The 26,596-nt window shown below is 43.3% G+C and overlaps 1 protein-coding gene across 1 annotated transcript; it reads left to right on the forward strand.

Moving 5' to 3' along the window:
- The first annotated feature begins 815 nt into the window (after positions 1-815).
- On the forward strand, positions 816-25,066 carry LOC117556734 (NACHT, LRR and PYD domains-containing protein 4E-like). The gene is made up of 12 exons (XM_034232227.1): positions 816-1,071; positions 5,488-5,590; positions 5,696-5,803; positions 6,403-6,516; positions 14,118-14,231; positions 14,438-14,516; positions 15,061-15,286; positions 18,437-20,240; positions 20,322-20,495; positions 21,314-21,487; positions 24,134-24,180; positions 24,307-25,066. The coding sequence occupies exons 2-12, from the start codon at positions 5,523-5,525 to the stop codon at positions 24,840-24,842; spliced, it is 3,444 nt and encodes a 1,147-aa protein (XP_034088118.1). The 5' UTR covers positions 816-1,071; positions 5,488-5,522; the 3' UTR covers positions 24,843-25,066.
- Positions 25,067-26,596: the final 1,530 nt, after the last annotated feature.

The following is a 26,596-nucleotide window of genomic DNA, read 5'->3' on the forward strand; positions in this document are numbered from 1 at the left end:
GAAGTCCGATTTTGCGTGCATATGATACGCTAACCATTCCCATTGAGATCTGATGCCGAGTTTTGCGTGCATATGATACGCCACGTTTTGTCCGGCGAACACGTGAACACTCCTCTGAGTTCGTTTCTGTTCTGCTTGAAAGCAAGTCCCTGCCTCCTGCAAAGTGTTCAAACAAACGCTTCAACTCGTACCATTTAGAATCTGTGTGTTTGAATCTGGATCTGAAGTTGGCGTGACGTTGAAGTCGTGCTGCTGGACTCGGCTGTAGTTCATTTATAGCATCACGTTAGCATTTAGCTTCTGGACGTTAGAGTTATGATTAGAACATTATGAAAGTAGACATGTGGAGATGATCCGGCTGAACAAAACGTGCATTTATAAAACGGGTTCATTTTCCACAGACCTTATTTCAAACTATTTTCCTAAATCCTATGGAGAAATCCCGTTGCATTTTTGTCGAGGGATATATAATTTTTTTTCCCCATACAAATATCAATATTAAATAGATGAAGTACTATAATCCAATATAAAGAGCTGTTTCCATTGTGTACAGACACAACATATTCAATTCAGAAAGTGATTTTGAGTGATTAGGTCACATGACCTGGAAGTTATTGAAGCAATATGCTAATATTACCATACACATAATACTAATAAAACATATTTAAAGTATTCAAATGTAATAAAGAGAGGTGTGTTCAACAAATGTATGCTCTATAGTGGATTTGTTTCACATTCACACGATCGGGAAGCTGTCGATTTATTAAAATGAACATCGTTCTTGTGTAATTGAAAAGTCATGTGTTGATGGTCCCTAAGTGAAAGCCTCGTTTTGCGGATAAGATCTCGCCGTCGTAATACAGCCAACTGCAACAGCAGGGGAAACTGACGCAAACCAAGTTAACAGTCACATCTTATCTGGATAAGTGCTGCAAAGTTATAAGGGATAAATGTGTGTGTAGTCTTTAATATTAAAAATGATCGCTGGTAGATAGCCACAGAAGTCGGATCACAGTTTACCTGAGAGGATCAGCTCCACAGCTGAAGACTTCTCCACGCTGCTGTCAAACTGTGAGTAAACCACGTGTGCTTCACTTGGAGGCTGTCTGAAGGTGTACACAGGTCTCAGATGGACTTGGTATCACATTAAGAACGATGTACAGTAATAAGTCTGGCAAAAATAACTGGTTTAAATGATTTATTCTAGTTTGCAATGTTTTGAACACACATCCCCATCACCTCAAGTGTCTTTTTGTAGTCCTCGCTGTGCGCGTCCGGATATCGGCATCGCAACCACAACCTCACACACTGGTACTGAAAGTGCATCAAAGTGTTCCTATGGAGCCACATATACCAACAGATGTAAAGGTTCATCTTATCTTATATTATCTTATGAATGTAAACGACAGAAGAAACGATCAAAATGTGTATTTCCTGGTTAGTCACAGGGCGTTTCCTGGACCTGGAAACATTCGGGGCTTAGTTTACAGTGGCGGGCCAGAGATGTTCTTTTGGGGGTGCTGTTGACGTTTCATAGAGGGTGCTCAAACATGTGGGGCTTCCCATTTGGTACCGGGCGCTACAGTGGAATTGTACTGCGGTCAACTCAGCCGTCTCTCAAATGTGCTTGGTCAAATGAGCAGTTCTTCATTTTTGAGTGCGCGATTAATAGCGCCTTTACGGTAATCGCTGAGAAGCGGCACTAACGCAAGAGTAAAACAATGCGTGTTTTTTCTGCTTCATGCGATACAAATGATTTTTACCATAAATTCTTTGAAAAACTAACACTGTTTGACTCAGTCCTAGTTGAACTGCTACCAACAATAACATGAAGTACTTGTACTGTCTTTTTTCTGGGTAATACTCTCAAATTCCCCTCCTGAGAACAAAATCATGCCACTTCTGCTATATTTGATGAGATAAAATGATTTTTAAAATTCTTAATAAAAGTGATACTGTTGGACTCAGTACTTGTTAGACTACTACCAAAAGTACAATCAAGTACTAAGCACTTTACAGCCCCGCCCACTTTTAGGGCAACAACGTCATTTACATTAAAAAAAAAAAAAATGTATTTATAGAAGGACCAAGCATTCAAAAACAGTAATCTCAGCAAAGAGAATAGATGCAATATGGATTTGAACGGCGATCAAGCCTGAAGCCACAGAGCTCTTCTGTTACTGTCCTTTGTTCTTAGAGGAAGTTCAGAAACACGTAACTCTGGATTTGTTTTAATGTTTGAGGTGCAATAAACGACACAGCAGCTTTTTTGCATGTTGAAACTATTTTCTGTCTCGCTCATGAGAGGAACAGCTGGATAAATTACAGCCTTGCCTACTGATTTCAAATATGTGCTCTAAAATGATATTTATAAATGACTATTATCATTATTACAAGCAAGACAATAAACGGCAAAGATATGTAGAAAATAAACGTATTTGAGATACGTTCATAAGAAACGTAACGTGGGAGAAAATACGTTTCTAGCTAAGCGTAATTGAGAATGCAGTTTAGTTCTGTGGGAACGTGATTTTTAGGAGACAGGGTTGGACTTTTTTTGTATGAATTTATGTTTCATCCAATCATAGAGCTTGTTGACTTATCATGAGGTTTGTCAAAGCGGATAGGCGTCGTCACAACAATAGCTGGGGATTGTGGGTAGTGTAGTCTCTTTGGCGCCCCACATTTCAGAGAAAACAAGTTGCTTCTCAGAATCGAAGGGGAAAAACACAAAAGCATTAAACACAATTTAAACCTATCAATGTCGTTTAATTATCAAAGGTAATCTGGTGTTTTTGAGTTGATGAGTAGTGCAGATATCACGGTCAGATCAATCGACAGTAAGGAGAATACTTACTTCCGGCTGTACAATTCTCCGTTATCCAATGGGAATGGACGCTCACATTGCCTTTTAAGAGCTGCCGACATCAACGAATGCCGTGCTTCCATGAGCGTCAAATACCGCCGCCGATGGGAATACATTGCAATCAGTTGAAAGCTCTTTGCATCCCTTTATGACGCTGAAGGAGCCTCGGTGTGTCCCAACTGCACGCCACGGGACCCTGACCAAGCGTCGCTCCTGGATGGTTAGGGAGTGAGAGAGTGTTGCTCAGTCTGAAAGGAGAGGACTCTCCTCCAGCTTGTTGTGGAACAAACAGCTCCTTATGTCAGTTAGTGCAGCTAGCTAACCAGATGCTAACAACACGGTTCCTGCCGGTGCGCTCTCTCTCTCTCTGGATGCCTCTGTTGCATTCACTGAACACGGGAAATTACAATGATGAGGTTCACGTAAAGCACGGTTAATGTATTATATTATTGAGGGAGAATTGTCCGGGGCTACAGAATAAACATTCTGGGCTAAATCCCGAATGCGCAGGCCAGGCGACGCCACTGTTAGTCGACAATGGGTCTGCAAAGGCCGCGGCTCCAACACATCTGCCTTAACACACAAGCAGGGGTTAAGTTGGGATCTGATATGTGGGGGGGGGTCTGTGTGGAGGTGCGAGAGGGGGGCAGAGGTCAAGGATCTCATTATTTGACCTTAAGGGATATACACTGTGGCCCTAAAGCAACTGCTCCATTATCTGTATCAAATGCACACATTGATGCCACCAAATGTCACAATAAAATGGAAAGTACTACAAATAAACTGGAATTATTTTACATCTTAAATTATTAATATAAACAAAAAAAGCTTTACAAATATCCAACCTTCAAATTGCTTTTTTAAATCAACACTGCTCTGCACACTTGGTAAAGAACATTTGTGTGGAAATCTCAATTCATTTTTGCTGCGCGAGTATGGCCAAAAGTATGGGAGTACATCTCACTGTGAACTATTTAATCATCACCAAATTCTGTGTTATTATGACCGATCATAACTCAGCTTTATGCAGACATACATTTAGCATGGTGTACAGGGCCGGTTTTTGGCATAGGCGGTCGCCTAGGGCGCCAGATCCGGGAGGGGGGGGGGGGGGATTTGGGGGCGCTGCGCTGGCAGCTCTGGGAGGGAAAAAACATTGTTGACTGTTTGCGCTCATCCTAATTTTCCACCTTGATGTAACAACATTCATAACTAGAGAATGCAATTCCTGGAGAAATTGCTAGTGGGAATGCTTTATGCTGAAATGTAATGTGTCAGAAGAAAGTGAATTGAGATTGAAATGAAACATGAACACTGGGTGCTTGAATGTGAAATGAGAAAATAAAGTGAAAAGGCTTGGAAAAGCAGCAGAATATTTGAACTGCAAACTTTTGAACTAACTTGATGGTGAATGATCTGTCGCCATGGCAACGGCATTTGATGACATCCCATAATACGCTTAGATGCGTTGATGGCTGCATCGTTACCAGACCTGTGAAGTTTTGGGGCGTTTGGAGCAGTTTCACTGAAGTTATGAGAAAACCGTGTTTCATGGTGAGCATTGTGTTGCCATGGCAACAGCATTTGAAGAAATCTTAAAACTGTCAAATAGATGTCTCCACGGCTGGACTGTTAGGACACATGTGAAGTTTGAGCACTTTTTGACCATTTTCATAGGAGTTATAGCGACATCGTGTTTTACAGCGAGGGCTGCGTTGCCATGGCAACAGCTTTTGAGGAAAACTCACTAATGGCACATAGACATGTTGAGGGCTTGACCTTTAACCTCTACCTGAAGTCTGAGCATGTCAGCTGGAGCGATGACATCACGTGTTCCATGACACAGGTGTTTCTAGTTGAGCTAACGAGCTCTGCAGAGATCACAGGGTTCCATTGCTCTGAATGAGAGATGAACCTCTTACATGTGAACGTTTTGTGGAAGAACCGTAACAGATATCTGTGACATTTCAAAACGTGAAGCATGTCAAGGAACTTGAGCATCTGAAGTGTAATGTTTGTGTAGTTTCGGGTTAATAATGTGGCCTTTTTGGCAGTTTAACTAAAGGTGGGCTGCTACCGTGAGGAAATATCTGCCTGAAATTACGTGTGTGTGTGTGTGTGTGTGTGTGTGTGTGTGTGTGTGTGTGTGTGTGTGTGTGTGTGTGTGTGTGTGTGTGTGTGTGTGTGTGTGTGTGTGTGTGTGTGTGTGTGTGTGTGTGTGTGTGTGTGTGTGTGTGTGTGTGTGTGTGTGTGTGTGTGTGTGTGTGTGTGTGTGTGTGTGTGTGTGTGTGTGTGTGTGTGTGTGTGTGTGTGTGTGTGTGTGTGTGTGTGTGTGTGTGTGTGTGTGTGTGTGTGTGTGTGTGTGTGTGTGTTATATAGTCTAACAAAACGTCACCTCCATGCAATACGTAATGTTCATCCTTGCGGCCGGTCTCCAGCTGTCATGGCGCTGCTGAGTGGACAGGGATTCTGGAAGTATCCCAACCAGCGTGGCTGTGCGAGGGCCCGATGATCGCTGCGTGCAGCTTTAATTATTTTTAGGTTTCCTGTGTTGACTGTTTGAAATGTGTTTCTGTGTGAGAACTCTCTGTGTCCTGATGAGATAATGTGTGGTTCTCCAGCAGGTGGTTGTGTGTGTGAAGGTGTGAGCTCTGCTATGAATCCCTGTGAGGACACTGAACCCGCTCTGAGTGGGGACCCTGAACGCCTCACCAAAGCTCAGAGGTGAGATGAAGACCTCTGACTGTCCTCTTCTCCAGAGCTCAGCAGGCATTATTCACACTCAAAACTCTGTGTGTGTGTGTGTGTGTCTGTGTGTGTGTGTTGAAGCCCAGAGCAGCAGCATGGACCTGGACCTGGACCCAGCTGTGTTTCCATGAAGAGTAACCGGTCTATAGCTGACCCAATATGTTTTAAAGGCCGACCTTCAGAGACAGAGTAAGTGGACTTCATGTGACTTCATTATATCAGCAGCAGTAGAAAACATGTTGTTACTGAAGAACAGAGACTTCTTATTGAAGCTGAGGGAGGGTCTACCGAGGTGGGTTCACTCTGAAGCCAGAGTTTAACGTGTCAGACAGGCTCGATAAAAGAAGCCTTCTATACCATTGCAGGTAGACTTGTTGTCCTACTTTTTCTCCTTAACATTGACTCACAACGTTGATACTTCTCTCATCTTACGAAGGCTCATATTTCATATTTATTGAGGCCTCTGTTGGTCAAAGTGCTCTGATAGAGAGGAGGATTATTTCTACTCTGTTAATATTAACTCAATGACAAGGTGTTTTTATAGTCAATGTTTTATTAAAAGGAGCCAATGTTTGCAGAGAGGTGTTCGTAATTGCTGCAGGGATTTAGGTATTAGTTGGAGAGTTTCAGGCACTACTGCTGATCTCTGGGAGGTAGCTGCAGTGGTCTAGGGTTTAGTTGCAGAGATCTCGGGACTAGTTGTGAGATCAAGGGTCTTTAACTGTCCGAAAACACTGAAAGCAGAGATATCATCTTGTTGCTTCTGTACATTATTGTCTTTCTATTAGCTCCAAGCAGCAGAGAGAAGAGTCTCCTGAACCCAGCTGTGTGTCCCTGAAGAGTGATCGGTCCATAGGTCACCTGATTAACTTCAAAGATGGACGTCCTTCCAATCACCCAGTGTAAGTATTTAAAGCCAATGATTTGTTTGCATCTGGTTTTAAATATGATGAATCATGCAGAACACAAATTATGTTGAATCTTTCAAACTTTGAGAACACATTAATCAAATATCAATCTGTCATACCTTTTATTATTTTGTAACAATTTACACACACACACACACACACACAGTATACTGTTACAATGAAGGCTTGATAATCAGCTCACGGCATATAGGTGTAAGCTGTGGTAAAGTGCTATTTTTGGTGGAGAGTTATTTTAGGTGGAGACCTAACATCATATAGGAGGGTCCTCACCTCCTCTAGGACCTCACCTCCTCTAGGTGGGTACGGGGGGCATGCTCCCCCGGGAAGATTTGTTTTTAAATATTGAAGTATTGAAGCATCAATCTGGTGCACTTTGAGAGCAGCATTAAGAGATCTATGGAAACATCTCTCAACACCCATTTTACATTACATTTCATTTAGCTGACGCTTTTATCCAAAGCGACTTACAATGACCAATTACAGGGACATTCTCCCTGGAGTAACTGAGGGCTAAGTACCTTACTCAAGGACACACGAGTGGTGGTGTTCCAGGCGGGATTTGAACTCACAACCTTCCGATCTTCATCCCACCTCACTATCCATTAGACCACCCACTACCCCTATACATTTGAAACAGAACTGTAAACAGATTTACTTTTTCTTTATGGATATTTTACAAATCACTCTCCTTTCAAACTGTATTCTTGTTTTACTGCCATATAGTATTTCATAACTGTTTTCATTTATGCTCTTGTTTTTTTGTAATGATCATATAAACGTGTGCCTCGGAAATACTTATTTACATAAATCGTGACCAAACCGTTTGAGACCCACTGAGATAACTTAGACTAAAGTGAACTATCTAAACACTGAGAGAGTCCTTTACTTCACCTGAGGTTATCTGAGACTCTCAGTCTGACAGGAGAAAGTTCTCCCTCCTTGTTGAAAAAGCTCCTTATATCCGTTAGCTAGCCACCGGTGCGCGCGCTCTCTCTCTCTCGCTCGCGCATGCACACAAAATGGCTCGTGCCACACACACACAGAGAGCAGAGCTTGAATGAAACACAGAGACCCAGAAGTAAGCTACTTGTACTGTAGCATATTACTTTCGAATCAATCATTTTTCAAATTATGAATTTCACACGCATAAAAAAAAAGACATACATTTCTTGGGGGTGCTTAGGGGGTGCTATGGCTATCCTGGGGGGTGCTTCAGCTCCTGGCGCCGCCACTGACACACACACACACACACACACACACACACACACACACACACACACACATCTGTTATCTTTGTAAAACACTGGTCAATATCTGTGAGCTGTTTGGACAGTACAACCAGTTGACTTGGATTTTGGTAAAAACGTTGTTGTGTAACGTTACGGCTAAACATTACTGCCGTTCCTGGAGGATTGGGATCACTCTATCCGCTTGGACTGCGGAGCCTGTGCTCACTTCCCGGAGCTGAAACGCCACCTGTGTTGCGCTTGATTTTGGACTTTGGTGGACTGGGTTCGTGAGCGAAAGCATATGACTGGGCTTGTGTTCCTGTTTACATGATATGTCAAACAACGTCATCTTCGTTCTCGGGAGGACTGAAAGTCCGGACCGGATTCTCACCTCGCTGATCTGGCATTTCTCAACTTCGGCACGACAGAAAAACGCGGACGGGTTTCCTGTGCTGATTTTCAGATTTCTTCAGCAGGCCCTCTCTACCCCCTGACACATGTCGCCCAGCATGTTTCTCCCAACACCTCTTTTTCTCCTATTGACTATTCTCCATCCATATGAGGTGCGTGAAGGGTGTGGAGACCAACATGTGCCTCATCTTGTCTTCCCTAGTGAAGACACAAACTGGGATTCTACTTTGTTTAAGAGCTCCGTAAATTGGAGCATTCTAATCTCCAAGGATCTCATGACTCTACCTTGTCTTTTTAGTCCTTATAACTGTTTTTTTCAATGAACTCATATTCCTATGATGGAAAGAGAGTAATTGTCAAGATCACAGGTACAGATCAGAACCCAAGAGCATGATACAGATACAACCAGTGTTCAGAATGTTCAGTTTAATCGAGTCAGGGACAGGCAGGGTCAAAACTAGGAAATCCAGCAGTCAGGCAAACAAATCCAATTAGGGGGCAGGCAGGAAACTCGAGGTCCGATAACAGGCAGGCAGGGGTCAAAACCGGCAGGACAGGTAAGGCAAAGAATAATGAAACGCTGCAGAATTGGCAAAACACACAAGACAATCTGGCAGAGGACAAGTGAGAGTGAGGTGGTATATATATACTGTGGAGTAAATGAGGGAATGCGTAGCAGGTGAGGGGAAGGGCTGGGGAGACCAGGTGAGGGGAGTGAGCTGATTGCAAGAGCCTGGAGGAAAGCGGGATCTGGAATGACAGGAGAGTTAAGATGTGTCCAACCAAAAAACTATAATAAATGTGTCTAACTTGTGACTGTAATAGGCCTATATAATGAATCTATGCAAACAACAACTTGGGTGAAAAGGAAATGTTTCATTGTTATCCTGCTCCTACTATCAGGAAATGTTCATCCAAACCCTGGACCAGATTTGAATTGTCTACGTACCCCTGATGATTTTAAATTAAGGTCGGGTCTTGTATTATGGTACACATAATGTCAGAAGTCTACTTCCTAAAATGGACCACATGAAAATCTGGGCAAAATCCTCTGATTCTGATGTTCTTGTTTTATCTGAAACTTGGCAAAAAGAAATCTATCACGGACAAAGACATTGCAATTAGGGGTTACGATGTGTTTCGTTGTGACCGTCCCAGAAAAGGTGGTGGTGTTGCAATTTATGTAAAAACAAAATGTCATGCTACCATCCAATCATCTGTGTCTCTCAGCAGACAATTTGAACTACTGGCGCTGAAATTGGAACTTCTTAAGGGTCATTTTATCACTGTTGTAGAGTGCTATAGACCCCCTTCAGCAAGCATTGAGGCTTTATCATCGCTGAGTCATCAGTTATCTTGCTTGGATTTGAATGAGATTTACTTGCTGGAGACTTTAACTGGGACTGGTTGTCCTCTGTCTCCGATAGTTTTGAATCTACCTGTGCTTCTTTTAATCTTACTCAATTTATCAATAGCCCAACTCGTCCTAATCTCAAACACCAAGATGAAACGTCTCTTATCGACTTATTTTTAACAAAATGCGCCTCATGAGTTTTTGGATAATGGTATTTTCGCAAATGATATGAGTGACCATTGCGCTATAGCTACAATCAGGCAAGCTAAGCTTCCAAAAACAAGACCACAAATAGTTTTTAAACGTAATTTTAAACATTTCTGCGAGCAAGCATTTTTTCATGACCTGTGGGATTATGATTGGAACAAGATCTCTCTCATTAGTGATGTTGAACTGGCATGGGATTATTTTCATGAGGCTTTTACTAGAATTATAAACAAACTAGCTCCTTTCTGCAAATTTAGGGTGAAAGGGCTAAAGAATCCCTGGTTGAGACCTCACAGGCAGCTTTCTAAAGGGAAGGGTATTGCCTGGTCAAGGGCCAGAAGATCGAAATCCCAAGTGGATTGGATAGTTTTTAGACTGCTCCGAAATCGTTTCACCTTCCTCGTTAAAAAGGCAAAATCTGAGTACTACACCACTAGTAACTTAAATGATCCAAATAAATTCTGGAAGGTAATACAAAACTAATTTGGAACAGAAACTAAAAATGAATTACCAGCCTGCATTGTTTCAGACTCGCAAACCCTCACTGACAAATCGGCCATTCTCAACGGCTTTCATGAACATTTGATTTCATCTGGTTCTTTGTTTGAGTCCCTACACTCGGGCCCTGGACAGAACGTTGATTCCTCACCACCTCCATCCCATCCCGTGGCTCAGCCATTCAATTTCACTTTGATCAAGGCGATAGAGGTCCATGAAGCATTGCAGAATCTGGATCCACACAAATCGGCAGGTCCGGACAAACTTCCTCCTCATTTTCTTAAATGAGCTGCAGACTTTATGGCTGAGCCGCTGACTTATCTTTTTAATGTATCTCTTTCCAACAATGAGACTCCTAACATATGGAAGTCTGCATGTTCTTCCTTTACTGAAAGGAGGGGATCCCTCACCTGTTAATAATTATAGGCCAATCTCAACATGATGTGTTGTAGCGAAGGTCCTCGAAAAGCTTCTCAGTGAACAACTTAAATTATTCTTGGACACAAATTATATTTTGCCACAGCACCAATCCGGTTTTAGAAAACAACACAGCACAACAACTGCTGCTATTAAAGTGGTGAACAACATAATTGAGGCATTGGACTGCAAACAGTATTGTGAAGCTCTATTTATTGATTTGTCAAAGGCGTCACAGTTGATCATATCATCGGCTTATCTAGGCATACTGTAGGTTGGTTTTTAAATTATTTATCAACGAGAACCCAATGCGTCCAATTCTCTGGGTCCTATTCTTCCTTCCTCCCGAGAGCAAAGGGTGTGCCTCAAGGTTCAATATTAGGAACCATTCTTTTGATCATATATGTAAATAATCTATGTAATAATTTAGCAAATGCTTCTTACCATTTTTATGCAGATGATACCAGGGGCGGACTGGGGGGAAAAGTGGCCCGGGGATTAATTGACAGACAGGCCCACTTAATGCGTGGCATGTATCGGCCGGCCGGCGACGAAAGTATGTTACTTAACAAAAAACCCTGCATTTGATGTTATTTTGGACCATTATTCATATAGTAATCACATTACCTGAGCAGCCCTTGAGTTGCCTAGAGCAAAAATAGTTCCAGCATATATTTAGTGATTTTAATGTTAACAGATCATTGATGCAATAACATTTGGGCCCAATTTGCCTGACTTGACACATGGAATAAAACATGGGCGTAAGAAGCATCCTCAATGTGGGTGAGACAATTTAACAGGGGGTGTGGGCAGGTGGTGGACCTCACCTCCTCTAGGGGGGTCCGGGGGCATGTTCCCAAACGTTGAAGTTAAATGCATCAATCTGGTGCACACACTCCAGGGAGTGGCCGGAACACTTACAAATGTGGGCCGGTAGGATTTAGGCAAAAAATAAAATAAAAAAAACGCACAGCACCGGCCCACCGGGAAAACTCCCGGTATTCCCAATGGCCAGTCCGCCCCTGGATGATACTGTTATTTATTGTTCCTCCCCTTGTATATAGAGCAAAGTCTAGATTTCCTCCAGTCTGCCTTTGATATCATACAAACCCATTTGTATCAACTAAAGTTGGTATTAAATGCAGAAAAATCAAAAGTGAGGATATTTTCGAATGGCAAAAAGTTACCATCTATTCTACCCAAGATGTGTACTGCTCAAGGGACTGACATTGAGAGGGTCACTACTTACAAATATCTGGGATTTCTTATTGACAGTGTTGTGCTAGTTACTGAAAACCAGTAACTAGTTACCATTACTAGTTACTTCATGTTAAAAGTAACTCAGTTACTTTACTAGTTACTCACACCCAAAAGTAATGCGTTACTGTGAAAAGTAACGCTTTCGTTACTTGAAAAAAGGGCTCCCATTAATGCCCTTATAGCCTTCATTTCAGTACTGTTATTGCATTGGAGAATAATACAATCTGTTGATCAACTTGAGATGCATTATATGCAATCTGGATTGCATCGATATTAGCTGGCTTTCCATTTTTGTATATTCTTTCTCCAGGTAGTTGGAAAAAGTTTTCCGTCCCATATGCCGTGTGCCGCCCGGACATGCTATCATGCTAACTAGCTCCCTGAAAGCGGGTGACTCCACTGTAGCAATAGCCTGCATGTGTTCTACAACATACCGTGCAATGGCTTTATCCACTTTTCCCTGGCCAGCAGTCCCTTGGTTAAAATCCAGCCGCTGTTGCTTAGGTGGAGGTGGAGTGGCGTCGGCTGAGTCTCTGTGGTCTTAGCTACTAGCTTCGTCCCAGCATGTTGTTTCTGCAGATGTTTTAAGAGATTTGAATTACTGGTTTGGGCAGTAGAGGATCTTTGACCCGCCAAGACACAACTTACATTTAACTAAAACGTTCTTTTCTTTGTGCTCGACAAAAGTGAAATAGTGAGAATATCTCCAGGTGGAGAAACTAGACTTGAGCTCCGCCGCCTCCATGATAGTCTTGTTAGTAAACAACACAAACATGCCCACAGCCCGTTTCCGCATGTGACACAGGAAGTATCTAAGTACATTTACTCAAGTACTTAAGTACAGTTCTCATCTCTGTTCGCCTATATACAAAAACTAACGGAGTAACTCACCATGTAGTAACGGTAACTGAGTTACTGAATGTAAAAAGTAATGCGTTAGAGTACTACAGTAGTTACTACCAAAAATAACGGCGTTACAGTAACGCGTTACTTGTAACGCGTTAGTCCCAACGCTGCTTATTGAACAGAACTTGTCTTTCAAGTTACACACGGAAAATGTTGTTTCAAAGCAAAAAATAAAATGAGGTTTCTTTTACAGAAATAAATCCTGTTTCTCTTTTCAGACGAGGAAACATTTGATATCTGCAACGTTTTTACCTGTATTAGATTATGGTGACCTGCTAGACATGAACGCCTCTGACCAGTGCCTAAAGAGTCTGGACACTGTGTACCATTGAGCCTTACGATGTATCACTGGATGTGGATATCGAGTACAGCATTGCACTTTATATGCTGCTGCTAATTGGCCATCTTTGTCTGCTCGCAGACTTTCCCATTGGTTGGGTTTTATTTATAAATCTCTGCTTGGGTTGGTTCTCTCCTACATTTGCACATATATGTGTCAAAGAGAAAGTCTGTATGGCCTGCGCTCCCAAGATGTGATTCAGATGCTGGTTCCTACAGTGAGAACAGAACTGGGTGAAACAGCTTTTCAACATGCGGCCCCCACAGCTTGGAACAGAAGGAGCTGAAACTCTCAGATGTAATCACTGTGGGGGAATTCAGGTCCATCCTAAAGGACAGAGGACACAACACCATTGGTAGATGTGAGTGCTCGTATATCCAAAAATTGTTTTACAATTTGCCAGTTTTTTTTATGATTTGTAATAGTTTCTTTTACTTCGCATATTGACTGGCTAATGTGCCGTTTTATTTGTGTTTTACAGCTGTGTTTGTCTGCCTGTCTTGTCTGTGTTTTATCTGTTGTAACTTCGTTCATGCTGCCCTTCATGGCCAGGTCACTCTTGGAAAAGAGATTTTAATCTCAATGAGTCTTTTACCTGGTTAAAAAAAGGATATATATATAATTGAAAACCACCAATCAAACTCAATCTTCTAAATCTGGCACTCTTTTTAGGCTGTGAAATGTTCCATCCCTTCCTCTTCTCAACCAATAGTGCTACTACCCTGCTTTTGCGCCGCTGCAGCTTTTCTGCCCCACTATCACTCCATCATCCACCTGTAGGGTCCGGGGGAAAGTTATTTAATCATCACTCCTCAATGTCCTATGTGAATATATGCAGGGAGCAATGAGGCCGGAGCCTAGGTGCGAAAATCACACTACATGCCTCTGTCAATAAACATTTCAGACATGAGTTTTCTGACTGAAATAAAGTCAACTTTGGCGTTTCTGTCAGTTCCAAGCAGCAGAGAGAAAAGTCTCCTGGACCCAGCTGTGTGTCCCTGAAGAGTGATCGGTCTAAGGGTCATCTGATTGACTTCAAAGATGGAAGCCGTTCTTATGACCTGTTGTAAGTATTTAAAACTATTAATAGAAACTGGAGAGCTTGCTGATTGATTGTCAGTCAGATACAGAATTGGTCTTTAATCAGTGTTGTTAGCATCTGGTTTTGATGATGATGTATCCTGACATATATTACTATCTGCTCTGTGTGTCTCTGTATGAAAAGTCTATGTTGAAACATAATGTGAGTTATCTCTTCATGATTCCTCACAGAGAGGACCAGCAGAGCTCAGAGGTTCCCAGAGGTCAGTCTGCCCAGCAGCAGCAGACTCAGCTGGACTCCACATTTATGGTCAGTACATGAACTACAGCTACTTCACATCTGTTCTGTCCAATCATTTCTATGGTGCACTTTTTAGATCAAGACAGAGAGGATGACCTTGAATTTTTAGCGGCCTCTGGAGTTGAACCAGCATACTTGAGCCACCGGCAACCACTGAGCTGTCGGTGGCCAAGACGTCCAATATATTGTTCTTTTTTCTATTTGGTTTAGAAGTGTTGGGGTGTGGTGCTTTGCTCAAGGGTATCTTGGCAGTGCCCAAGAGACAAACTGGCACGTCTCTGTGTACATTCTGCACTCCTTATTTGGTGGCTTGAACTGCGACTTTGATTCCCAAACCAAGTCCAAAGGGACTGAGCTATTTCTGCCAATCATGGCTCCCCTTCCCCACCATGTAACAAAGAGAAACCGTGGGTAGAAAACATTTCTGTTTCAGGTGCATTCGAATAACGTAATCAGATTCTGTTTCATCCTCCGTCAATTGTCAGTGCGTCCAACATGGATCTGATGTTTGGTGACTTTAGTTTGATTGTGTTGTTCATGTATTCTGTTCCAGCTGCTGGAGGACAACATCATCACTTTTGTGAAGAACGAGCTGAAGAAGATCCAGAAGGCTCTGAGTTCAGATTACCCAGAATGCTTAGAGAGTCAGAGGGAGGATGAGGAGGTGTTGGACGGTGAGGATGAAGAGCAGAGGAGCAGCAGAGAGGCATTTCTGAACATCTCTCTGCACTTCCTAAGGAGCATGAAGCAGGAGGAGCTGGCTGACCGTCTGCAGAGCAGTAAGAGGGTTTCTAGAAAGATTTAACAAGCGGGATAATCAGAAACGTTGCGGTCAGAAACAATGAGACGTGTTCTGGAAGAAATATGGTCTGTGTTTACATTAGCATGCTAACACTCAGAGCTGACCTGTACTGGAGAGAGTGTGTGTGAAGAAGCAGGAAATCAAAAAAGGTACTCAACTTGTAGTAAACCCGCAAGAAGAAAAGTATTTGAGCTCCATACTTTTTCAGAAATAATCCTTGAAGTGGTTTGGAACATGATCTGGAGTTTCATTACGGCAGCATTTAGCTGTATCTGAGCGGAGCAGACAGCTCGTCACAGACCTCACTGTTTGCCTTGCCGTGCTCAAAAGATAGAAAATAAAATAGGGGGCGGGGCCAGCAGCTGCAGTCAAATAATCAGCCATTCTCTAACGGGGCTGAAATAGAGGGATACAGGCTTGGAATTTCGTCATTTTAGGGGCAAGGCCATTTGGCCTTTGGTGTCACACATTTTTTCAGGGCGCAAAGGCCATTGAGGGAAACATTTGGATTTGGAGCTTACAAATAAATAACTTCACTTTCTGATGAGAAAAACACACGAATGACATGGAAAACAAATCACTTTTTTTAATATCAAATCATTCGTGTGTGTGTGTGTGTGTGTGTGTGTGTGTGTGTGTGTGTGTGTGTGTGTGTGTGTGTGTGTGTGTGTGTGTGTGTGTGTGTGTGTGTGTGTGTGTGTGTGTGTGTGTGTGTGTGTGTGGTGTGTGTGTGTGTGTGTGTGTGTGTGTGTGTGGTGTGTGTGTGTGTGTGTGTGTGGTGTGTGTGTGTGTGTGTGTGTGTGTGTGTGTGTGTGTGTGTGTGTGTGTGTGTGTGTGTGTGTGTGTGTGTGTGTGTGTGTGTGTGTGTGTGTGTGTGTGTGTGTGTGTGTGTGTGTGTGTGTGTGTGTGTGTGTGTGATTCGTCTGACGCGTTCTCGCGGTAGCCAATCAGCGGGGAGGATCTCAGCCTGCCGTCAGTGACGTTGAATCAGAAAACCAAAACATTAGCTGTTAGCACTCAGAGCTCACAGCTCCTCATGTCTGTTCAGAAACTAGACAAAAGTTAAACAAGTACAAACCACAGACTGTCTGTGTCATGGAGAGTACAGTCGCTGCTTTATTTCTGTCTTTAGAATATTGTTGTGAGTGAGGATGGAGCAGCTACAGGTTAGTTTACCCTGATCGATCCGATCTCCATTCAGAAAACACGCATTTGAAAAGGTTTTTCACCTGCCGTCTTGTCTGCATCGCACACTTGTCAAAGCATTAATTCATGGTCCGCCATCATCTCCGCCATCATTTTGAAACGTGTATTGCAATTAAATCACGGTAAAATGTGTTAATTTAGTTGTAGTTGGTTTCTACCACAGTATTTACATGGATATAAGCAGGGCTGCACATAACTGGTGCGCAGGTGCGCCTGCGCACCTCCGCCAAAAAAAGAGCACCGGGTCATTTGAAAAAAGGCGCATTTGCGTACCAAAATTGAGAGAGGGAGAAGAGAAAAGAGAGGAGAGAGAAAGATATTTGCGAGTTGCATATGAACTCAGGGTCGGCCCGTAGCACTGGCGTTATAGATGTTCGCCAAGGGCGCCAGATCTGGGGAGTCGCTGCGCTGGCAGCTCTGGGAGGGAAAAAACATTTTTGACCGTTGGGGCTCATCCTAATTTTTGGCCTTGATGTAACAATATTCATAATTAAGTAAATGTAACACCCTTTTCACCCCGGTTACACGTTTCATGTACGATGGGCGCTGTAAGTGATGAAAATGGGGGATGTTGGCTTATCTGGCGCCCGCAGCTCACAGCCAAAGTGCGAGTGAGCGAGGGAAAGAGGGAGGGTGCACCGCCCGGTGTTGTTATTAGAATCTGGTGCTAGCTGCTCTAACGGATATAAGAAGATGTTTCTACAATGATGTGGAGGGAGAGTCCTCTCCAGTCAGACTGAGAGGCTGATAACTACAGCTCAGTGAGGTAAAGGACTCTTGAGTGTTTAGATAGTTCACTTTAGTCTAAGTTCAAACAGTTTGGTCACAATTTATGTAAACACATATTTCCAAGGCACTCCTTTATAATTATTGGGATAAATAGGTTTGAAATAATTCCAATGCATACTATAGGACAGTAACCACACATATCCTTTAAAACTGGAGACATACAAAAAGAAAATGCATTTAAATAAGATATGAATGAACAACACAAATAAAATAAGTTACATTAATTTGTTATTGGCTATGGTAGGTTATTGGTTATGTTCACATACTTATTTGATTACATCCACTTGTCTAAGATGACAACAGAGACTTTCGACCCAAACCCAGCTGTTGACTTGTGGATGCAAGCAGCTAATCACAGACTCAACCAGAGAGAATGAAGTAGGCCTACATCATCAGCGACCATGTCTGACAGAGAGGAAGACAGTGAGGAGAACAGTCAGGAGGGTAGTGATGACAGCTTGCAGGATTACTGGTCGTGCTAATGTTGTCTTGTGTTCACCTCTGCATGTGTGTTCTGTGTTCACCTCTGCATGTGTGTTCTGTGTTCACCTCTGCATGTGTGTTCAGTGCCGTGTGTCTGGCAAATCAAGTCAAGACCCCCTCAAAAGTTACGGTTTATTTCATTTTAAGGATGAGCACCAAGCAACATCTCCAGGTGCTCCTTTGAGAACCAGGGCAAAAAAGTTATGTGCACCCCTGGATATAAGCCACGCCCCCTCCCCAGCACGTCCTGTTATAATGAGAGGAGTAAACACAGCTGACAGCCGCGGTGAAACTCCAGCGATTAGAGCAATGCGAATATTCGCTCTGACGCTTTTAAAGCAACTTTGAGATTTTAACAGTGTGAGGGGCACATTGGCCATGGTGGCCGTAGGACATACAAGTATTTGCGGGGCATCACGGCCAGGCCGAGGGGCAACGACGGCCATGGCCGTCATGGCCGTCGTCAAATTCCTACCCTGGAGGAATATGAGGGATGTTTGTTTGGTATTTTGAGAAAAACACATCATAGACATGTTTGTTTATGTATTTGTATATCTGAGACACATAATATATGCCTAAAAATAGCATCATAGGAGACCTTTAAGGATTCCTTTGACCTACAGATCTGCTTTGTTGTGTGTTCATTCAGGAAGTCGTTCTGGAGTGTGTCAGCGTAAACTTAAGTCTAACCTGAAGGAGAGGTTCCAGTGTGTGTTTGAGGGCATTGCTAAAGCAGGAAACCCAACCCTTCTGAACCAGATCTACACAGAGCTCTACATCACAGAGGGGGGGTCTGCAGAGGTCAATGATGAACATGAGGTCAGACAGATTGAAACAGCATCCAGGAAACCAGACAGACCAGAAACACCCATCAGACAAGAAGACCTCTTTAAAGCCTCACCTGGAAGAGATGCACCAATCAGAGCAGTGCTGACAAAGGGAGTGGCTGGCATTGGGAAAACAGTCTTAACACAGAAGTTCACTCTGGACTGGGCTGAAGGCAAAGCCAACCAGGACATCCAGTTCATATTTCCATTCACCTTCAGAGAGCTGAATGTGGTGAGAGAGAACAAGTACAGCTTGGTGGAACTTGTTCATCACTTCTTCCCTGAAACCAGAGACGCAGGAATCTGCAGGTTCGATCAGTTCTCGGTCGTGTTCATCTTTGACGGTCTGGATGAGTGTCGACTTCCTCTGGACTTCCTCAACACTGAGATCCTGACTGATGTCACAGAGTCCACCTCAGTGAATGTGCTGCTGACAAACCTCATCAGGGGGAAGCTGCTTCCCTCTGCTCGCCTCTGGATAACCACACGACCTGCAGCAGCCAATCAGATCCCTCCTGAGTGTGTGGACATGGTGACAGAGGTCCGAGGGTTCACTGACCCACAGAAGGAGGAGTACTTCAGGAAGAGATTCAGAGATCAGGAGCAGGCCGGCACCATCATCTCCCACATCAAGACCTCACGAAGCCTCCACATCATGTGCCACATCCCAGTCTTCTGCTGGATCTCTGCTACAGTTCTGGAGGAGGTGTTGAAAACCAGAAAGGGAGGAGAGCTGCCCAAGACCCTGACTGAGATGTACATCCACTTCCTGGTGGTTCAGTCCAAAGTGAAGAACATCAAGTATGATGGAGGAGCTGAGACAGATCCACACAGGAGTCCAGAGAGCAGGAAGATGATGGAGGCTCTGGGGAAACTGGCTTTTGAGCAGCTGCTGAAAGGCAACCTGATCTTCTATGAGTCCGACCTGACAGACTGTGGCATCGATATCAGAGCAGCCTCAGTGTACTCAGGAGTGTTCACACAGGTCTTTAGAGAGGAGAGAGGACTGTACCAGGACAAGGTGTTCTGCTTTGTCCATCTGAGCGTTCAGGAGTTTCTGGCTGCTCTTCATGTCCATCTGACCTTCATCACCTCTGGAGTCAACCTGCTGGCAGAAGAACCAACAACATCCCAGCAGTCTAAAGCCTTCAGACCCAAACCTGAACTCACACATCTCTACCAGAGTGCTGTGGACCAGGCCTTACAGAGTCCAAACGGACAGCTGGACTTGTTCCTCCGGTTCCTCCTGGGTCTTTCACTGGAGACCAATCAGAAACTCCTACGAGGTCTGCTGACAGAAACAGGAAGTAGCTCAAAGACCAACAAGAAAACAGTCCAGTACATGAAGAAGAAGATGGATGAGGATCTGTCTCCAGAGAGAAGCATCAACCTGTTCCACTGTCTGAATGAACTGAATGATCGTTCTCTAGTGGAGCAGATCCAACAGTCCCTGAGTTCAGGAAGTCTCTCCACAGATAATCTGTCTCCTGCTCAGTGGTCAGCTCTGGTCTTCATCTTACTGTCATCAGAAGAAGATCTGGACGTGTTTGACCTGAAGAAATACTCTACTTCAGAGGAGGCTCTTCTGAGGCTGCTGCCAGTGGTCAAAGCCTCCAGGAAGGCTCTGTGAGTACAGAAATATTCATACATCATGGTTTAGATGTTCAGCTCATCATTTTAACATATTACGTGTCTTTCCTTCATCAGACTGAGTGACTGTAAGCTGTCAGAGAGAAGCTGTGAAGCTCTGTCCTCAGTCCTCAGCTCCCAGTCCTCTAGTCTGAGAGAGCTGGACCTGAGTAACAACGACCTGCAGGATTCAGGAGTGAAGCTGCTGTCTGCTGGACTGGAGAGTCCACACTGTACTCTGGAGACTCTCAGGTCAGATCAGTTATATTTTCTTAAATTATTTTAAATGTATATCTTTCTCACTCAGTATTCTTCACCACTGCTCTCTCTCTCTCTCTCTCTCTCTCTCTCTCTCTCTCTCTCTCTCTCTCTCTTCGCTCTCTCTCTCTCTCTCTTTCTCTCTCTCTCTCTATCTCTATCTCTCATTCTGCTCGTTTACAACTCCTTCTTTCTCTATCTCTTTTTAATCAGTCAGGTAACCAAAAGCAAAGTCTTCTTTATATTAAACATCAATAAAATACAGTGAGTAAAACACTCATCCTGTTAATCAGACTTTGACTGGAAAAGCAATAATTAATGCCAGTGTGGAGAAGAGACGACAGTATATCATCACATTGGCCCCACAGATGTTAAGCAGTAAACTGTTACTCATTTGCAATAAGGAAAAATGTGCGATAAGGCAGTCATTAATGAAAAAGAACAGCCTGAAGTAATTGTTTTAATGTTTTTCATTATTGTCTCCTCAGACTGAGTGGCTGTGAGCTGTCAGAGAGAAGCTGTGAAGCTCTGTCCTCAGTCCTCAGCTCCCAGTCCTCTAGTCTGAGAGATCTGGACCTGAGTAACAACGACCTGCAGGATTCAGGAGTGAAGCTGCTGTCTGCTGGACTGGAGAGTCCACACTGTACTCTGGAGACTCTCAGGTCAGGATTCATCAACATGTTAAACTTATAGCCAGTTAAATTGCGATGTACATTAATGATGGATTAACTCATGACCTTTTGTTGCATCTGCTTCAATAACATTTGTTATTGTTGTTTTACTCTCTCTTGTTTGAACTTGTGTGTGTTCAGGCTGTCAGGCTGTCTGGTCTCAGAGGAAGGCTGTGTTTCTCTGGCTTCAGCTCTGAGATCCAACCCCTCCCATCTGAGAGAGCTGGACCTGAGCTACAATCATCCAGGAGACTCAGGAGAGAAGCTGCTGTCTGCTGGACTGGAGGATCCTCTCTGGAGACTGGACACGCTCAGGTATTATAAACATATACAGTGGAGGAAATAAGTATTTGACCCCCTGCAGATATTTTAAGTTTGCCCACACAATACATTAACAGTCTATCATTGTAATGGTAGGTTTATATAAACATTGAGAGTAAGAATATCAAAAAGAAACTCCAGAAATTGACATTATATAAAAGATAAAAATGGGATCGGCTACAAGACCATCAGAAAGCAGCTCAGTGAGAAGGAGACAACTGTTGGTGCGATTATTCAGAAGAATAATGTGTGTGTTTCTAAATGGAAGAATCACAAAATGAGCATCAATGGCCCTCGGTCTGGGCTCCACACAGGATCTGGCTCCGTGGGGTTTTGATGATCATGAGAAAGGTGAGGGATCAGCCAAGAACTACACGGAGGAACTTGTTAGTGATCTCAAGGCAGCTGGGACCACAGTCACCAAGACACCTATTGGTAACACACGACACCATAATGGATCAAACCCTGCAGCGCCTGAAGGCCCCCTGCTCAAGAAGAACAGGAACCGTCTGAAGTTTGACAACGAACATCTGAATGATTCAGAGAAGGTTTGGGAGAAGAGGAGGAGGTCAGATGAGACTAACATCAAGATCTTTGGCATCAAGTCGACCCGCTGTGTTTGGACGAAGAGAGATGCTGACTATAACCCCAGAACACCATCCGTCAGCATGGAGGTGGAGACATTCTGCTTTGGGGTGTTTCTCTGCTCAGGGGACAGGAGAACTTCCTGCATCGAGGAGAGGGTGGACATGTCCCCGTGACATCTTGGCCGATAGCCTCCTTCCCTCAGCCAGGAACATGGGTCATGGAGGGTTCTTCCAGCCGGACAATGACCCTGAACATACGGCCAAGGCAACACAGGAGAGGCTAAAGAAGAAGCACATTGAGGTGAGGGAGGGTCCTAGCTAGTCTCCAGACCTTAATCCCATAGAGAATCTGTGGAGGGAGCTGGATCTTCAAGAGGCCAAGCATCAGCCTCAACACCTGCAGCATTTGGATCTTCAGAGAGGAGTAGACCAACATCCTTCCTGAGATGTTCACAGACCTGGAGACCAACAAGAAGCGTCTGACCTCTGTGTGACCTCTGTGTGTCCTCTGTGTGACCTCTGTGTGACCTCTGTGTGTCCTCTGTGTGACCTCTGTGTGTCCTCTGTGTGACCTCTGTGTGTCCTCTGTGTGTCCTCTGTGTGGCCTCTTTGTGACCTCTGTGTGGCCTCTGTGTGACCTCTGTGTGTCCTCTGTGTGTCCTCTGTGTGTCCTCTGTGTGACCTCTGTGTGTCCTCTGTGTGTCCTCTGTGTGACCTCTGTGTGGCCTCTGTGTGGCCTCTGTGTGACCTCTGTGTGTCCTCTGTGTGACCTCTGTGTGACCTCTGTGTGTCCTCTGTGTGACCTCTTTGTGACCTCTGTGTGTCCTCTGTGTGACCTCTGTGTGTCCTCTGTGTGTCCTCTGTGTGGCCTCTTTGTGACCTCTGTGTGACCTCTGTGTGTCCTCTGTGTGGCCTCTGTGTGTCCTCTGTGTGTCCTCTGTGTGACCTCTGTGTGTCCTCTGTGTGTCCTCTGTGTGACCTCTGTGTGGCCTCTGTGTGGCCTCTGTGTGACCTCTGTGTGTCCTCTGTGTGACCTCTTTGTGACCTCTTTGTGACCTCTGTGTGTCCAACAAGGGTTTCTCCACCAAGTCCTAACACATGTTCTGCAAGGGGATCAAATACTTATGTCACTCAGTTTAATGCAAATACATTTTTATCTTTTATATAATGTACATTTCTGGATGTTCTTATTGATATTCTTTCTCTCACTGTTTGTATAAACCTACCATTAAAATGACAGACTGGTCATTTCTTTGTGGGTAAACGTAGAAAGTCTGCAGGGAATCAAACACGTCTCTCCTCCACTGTGTGTATGCCAAGACAAAAACATTGAAGGGAACTGAAGACAGTGGATAAGACTCAGGCAGCAGCTCTGTGTTTGCAGAGAAGACACCACAACAAGAAATACATCTTTATCATTTTAGATTCTGATCTCGATTTCAATGCTCATTTTAATTTGCTGACCAAAACTGCTTTTATCATTTTGGCTTTAGAGTCAAAATCCATCCACCAACCTAAACACAGCAGAGATCATCCACTCCTGATGGACCCGATCTGCACTGGCTCCTGTATCTGAATAGATTCTGAAGTGCTTCTTCTATTTCTAAAGCACTAAATGGCCCCTCCCTCTTTGAGAAACAACGAGGAACTATCAGATGTCCTGTGAATTCATCATGATAATAATAAAGTATGTGTAAAGCAGCTTTCATTGCTCAAAGCAAACCCAAAGTGCGTTGCATGAAAGGTGCTTTTAAATAAAGTGCATGTATTTCCCTCTTCAGGTTCCAGGTAGAGAAACACTCATTGACTGCTGCTAGCAGATGCTGAGGGAACACTAACTGAACACTGATCAACTCTGACATCTTATTCTCTGATCAATAATCATTGAAGTTAATGAGCTTTATTTATCGGCTAATAAGATGTTTGACTGATCTAAAATGATACCGTGAACATGTAGGTTCATCTGTGGAGAATAACAAAGCTCTGAGTGTGAGAGTGATGTAATGTCCATGTCTCCATGCTGCTCTGATCCCCCCCCCCCCCCCTCTTTCAGGATGGAGCCTGCTGGAGTCCGATGGCTGAGACCCGGTCTGAGGAAGTGTGAGTGTGGTTTAATTTGATTCATGAAAACAAAGCAGCCACCATCTTCAAATGTAACCTTCATCATCAAAGTGTCAATAAATGAACAGCTGATAGATTAATAACTGCTGCTGTTCCTCTCCTCAGATTCCTGTGAACTCTCACTCGACTCAAACACAGCTCACAGGAACCTCAAACTGTCTGAGGACAACAGGAAGGTGACATGTGTGGAGGAGAAGCAGCCATATCCTGATCATCCAGAGAGGTTTGACTCCTGGGATCAGCTGATGTGTAGAGAAGCTCTGACTGGTCGCTGTTACTGGGAGGTCGAGAGGAGAGGAGGGGTTTCTATATCAGTGACTTACAGAGGAATCAGCAGGAGAGGAAAGAATGAAGACTGTTTGTTTGGAGGGAATGATCAGTCCTGGAGTCTGTACAGCTCTGGTGGTGGTTACTATGTCAGGCACAATAACACAGTAACACACACCTCCTCCTCCTCCTCCTCCTCTGGTAGAGTAGCAGTGTATCTGGATCATCCTGCTGGCTCTCTCTCCTTCTACAGCGTCTCCTCTGACACACTGACCCACCTCCACACCTTCAGAACCACATCCACTGAACCTCTCTATGCTGGCTTTGGGTTCTGGTTCAGGTCTGGTTCCTCAGCGTCTCTGGTTCCTCTGTAGGAGGAAGAGTCTCCTCCTGTTCCAGAAACTTCCTCCCTGCTGCCCAGAGAGTTCAGTCTGTTCAGGATCACAGCTGATAAATAATTGTAACCGTGGTGTACTTATATACGTATTTGAATATACAGTCTACTCTTTTCACTGTATCTGCACTTTACTTCTTTTGATGTAATAATGTAGATTTCCACTTTTTGGGACGAATAAAGGAATTCTGATTCTGAAAATATGCTTTTGCTTCAGATTCAATATCTTCACTGTGATTCAGGAAAGTGCTACAAACATCACTTCACACACAAATACAGATAGAAATCAAACGCATGTAAATACAGAAAAATAAATAAATAAATAAAACCTCTGAGCTTTCAGTTAGTGTAAACAACAACACGTCTTTCTGTTGTTTTTTGCAGTTATTTTTGGCGAGAGAGATTTAGTTTAACCGTATGACGAATAAATACAATACAAATACATAATGATAATAATAAAGAAATATAAATACTATACAAATAATTGTAATAATAGAAAAATAAATAATAAATTCAAATAAGAAAAGAAAATAATAATACTTGAGAAATAAATAAAGGCCTCTGAGGGACGGTCCCCCACCTCCATACAATGTTTTATTAAATTAATAAATTGACATTTATTTAGTATTTGTTTTAACACAATAAAATAATATACTTGAAACAAAATGTATAAAGAAATAAAAAATGTTTTTATTCAAACGAAATATAAAAAATAAATAAAAGATATTTATAAAAATACAAATTAAATCAATTTAAATGGAAAGACTTTTAGAAACATATTAAAGTGTTTTTTTTCGTTTTGAAGTGTAAAAGACAAACATATAAATATGATAAAACATTACATAAAAACTTTACAAATATTATTAAAAAACTAATCATTATATAAAAAATAAAGATGTGTTGTGTTTTGGCCACTCAGTCGTGTACAAAGCTTTTCTTTCTGCTGCTTTCAGAAAGAGACAGAAACCAGTTTGTGGCTCAGTGGTTAGCGCAGATCAAGATTCAAGGCTTTCATTGTCATGTGTGCATAGCTACCGTTTAGTTATGAAAATGAAGATCTGAGGTCACAGGCTCCTCCAACAGAGCAACACAATAACACAGATACAACAGTACAAGTAAATAAAATAGAATATAGTAGAAATAGTGCAGCCCATAAGCAGTGCCGCTGTGTGAATGAGGGCTCAAACCCTGAACAGGTAGACAAACACATACTGGACTCTGAATTAAAATAAAATCTCTCTACAGAACTACAGAAAAGGAAAGAGGACACGTCTGCTCCCCCTTGAAGTGGAAACTCTGTACAGATCTTGAACTCTGCCTAACGTTGGCTGTAACATAATAAACTTCTAATATACTGAAGACTGGTGTTTACATGGCGTTTGTCCTCGACTCCTCTCCTCGCCTCCTCCACTCGCATCTCCTGTGGGCGGGACTAAGACACGAGGAGAGGAGTCGAGGATAGGAGTCGAGGAGGGGAACATTAGAATTGAGAAAGGGCTATAGGTTTTGACATGTCATTGGGATAACAGGTAGAGGTCGTAGAGACAGGCTTTAATGCCCTCTGAGAGTCTTCATTGATAAGACTAGCGTTACGGGGCGGGATGAGTGTCTTCCTAGTTGGTTAAGTTAGAAAGATATTGACAGATCAATAACTCAAACACGATCGTCGTCTCTGAACAACCACAGTAAGGTAGACAACAAGCTCTAACCCCTCTTTTCTATCAAAACAAGCCA

This window comes from Gymnodraco acuticeps, unplaced genomic scaffold (assembly GCF_902827175.1).
Source record: "Gymnodraco acuticeps unplaced genomic scaffold, fGymAcu1.1, whole genome shotgun sequence".
Classification (NCBI taxonomy): Eukaryota; Metazoa; Chordata; class Actinopteri; order Perciformes; family Bathydraconidae; genus Gymnodraco; species Gymnodraco acuticeps.

Excerpts from the sequence above, each read along its gene's own strand:
- LOC117556734 (XM_034232227.1), top strand. The coding sequence starts at position 5,523 with ATGAATCCCTGTGAGGACACTGAACCCGCTCTGAGTGGGGACCCTGAA. Across the intron at positions 20,496-21,313 it reads TGTACTCTGGAGACTCTCAG|GCTGTCAGGCTGTCTGGTCT; the intron begins GTCAGATCAGTT and ends GTGTGTGTTCAG. Across the intron at positions 24,181-24,306 it reads GAGACCCGGTCTGAGGAAGT|ATTCCTGTGAACTCTCACTC; the intron begins GTGAGTGTGGTT and ends TCCTCTCCTCAG.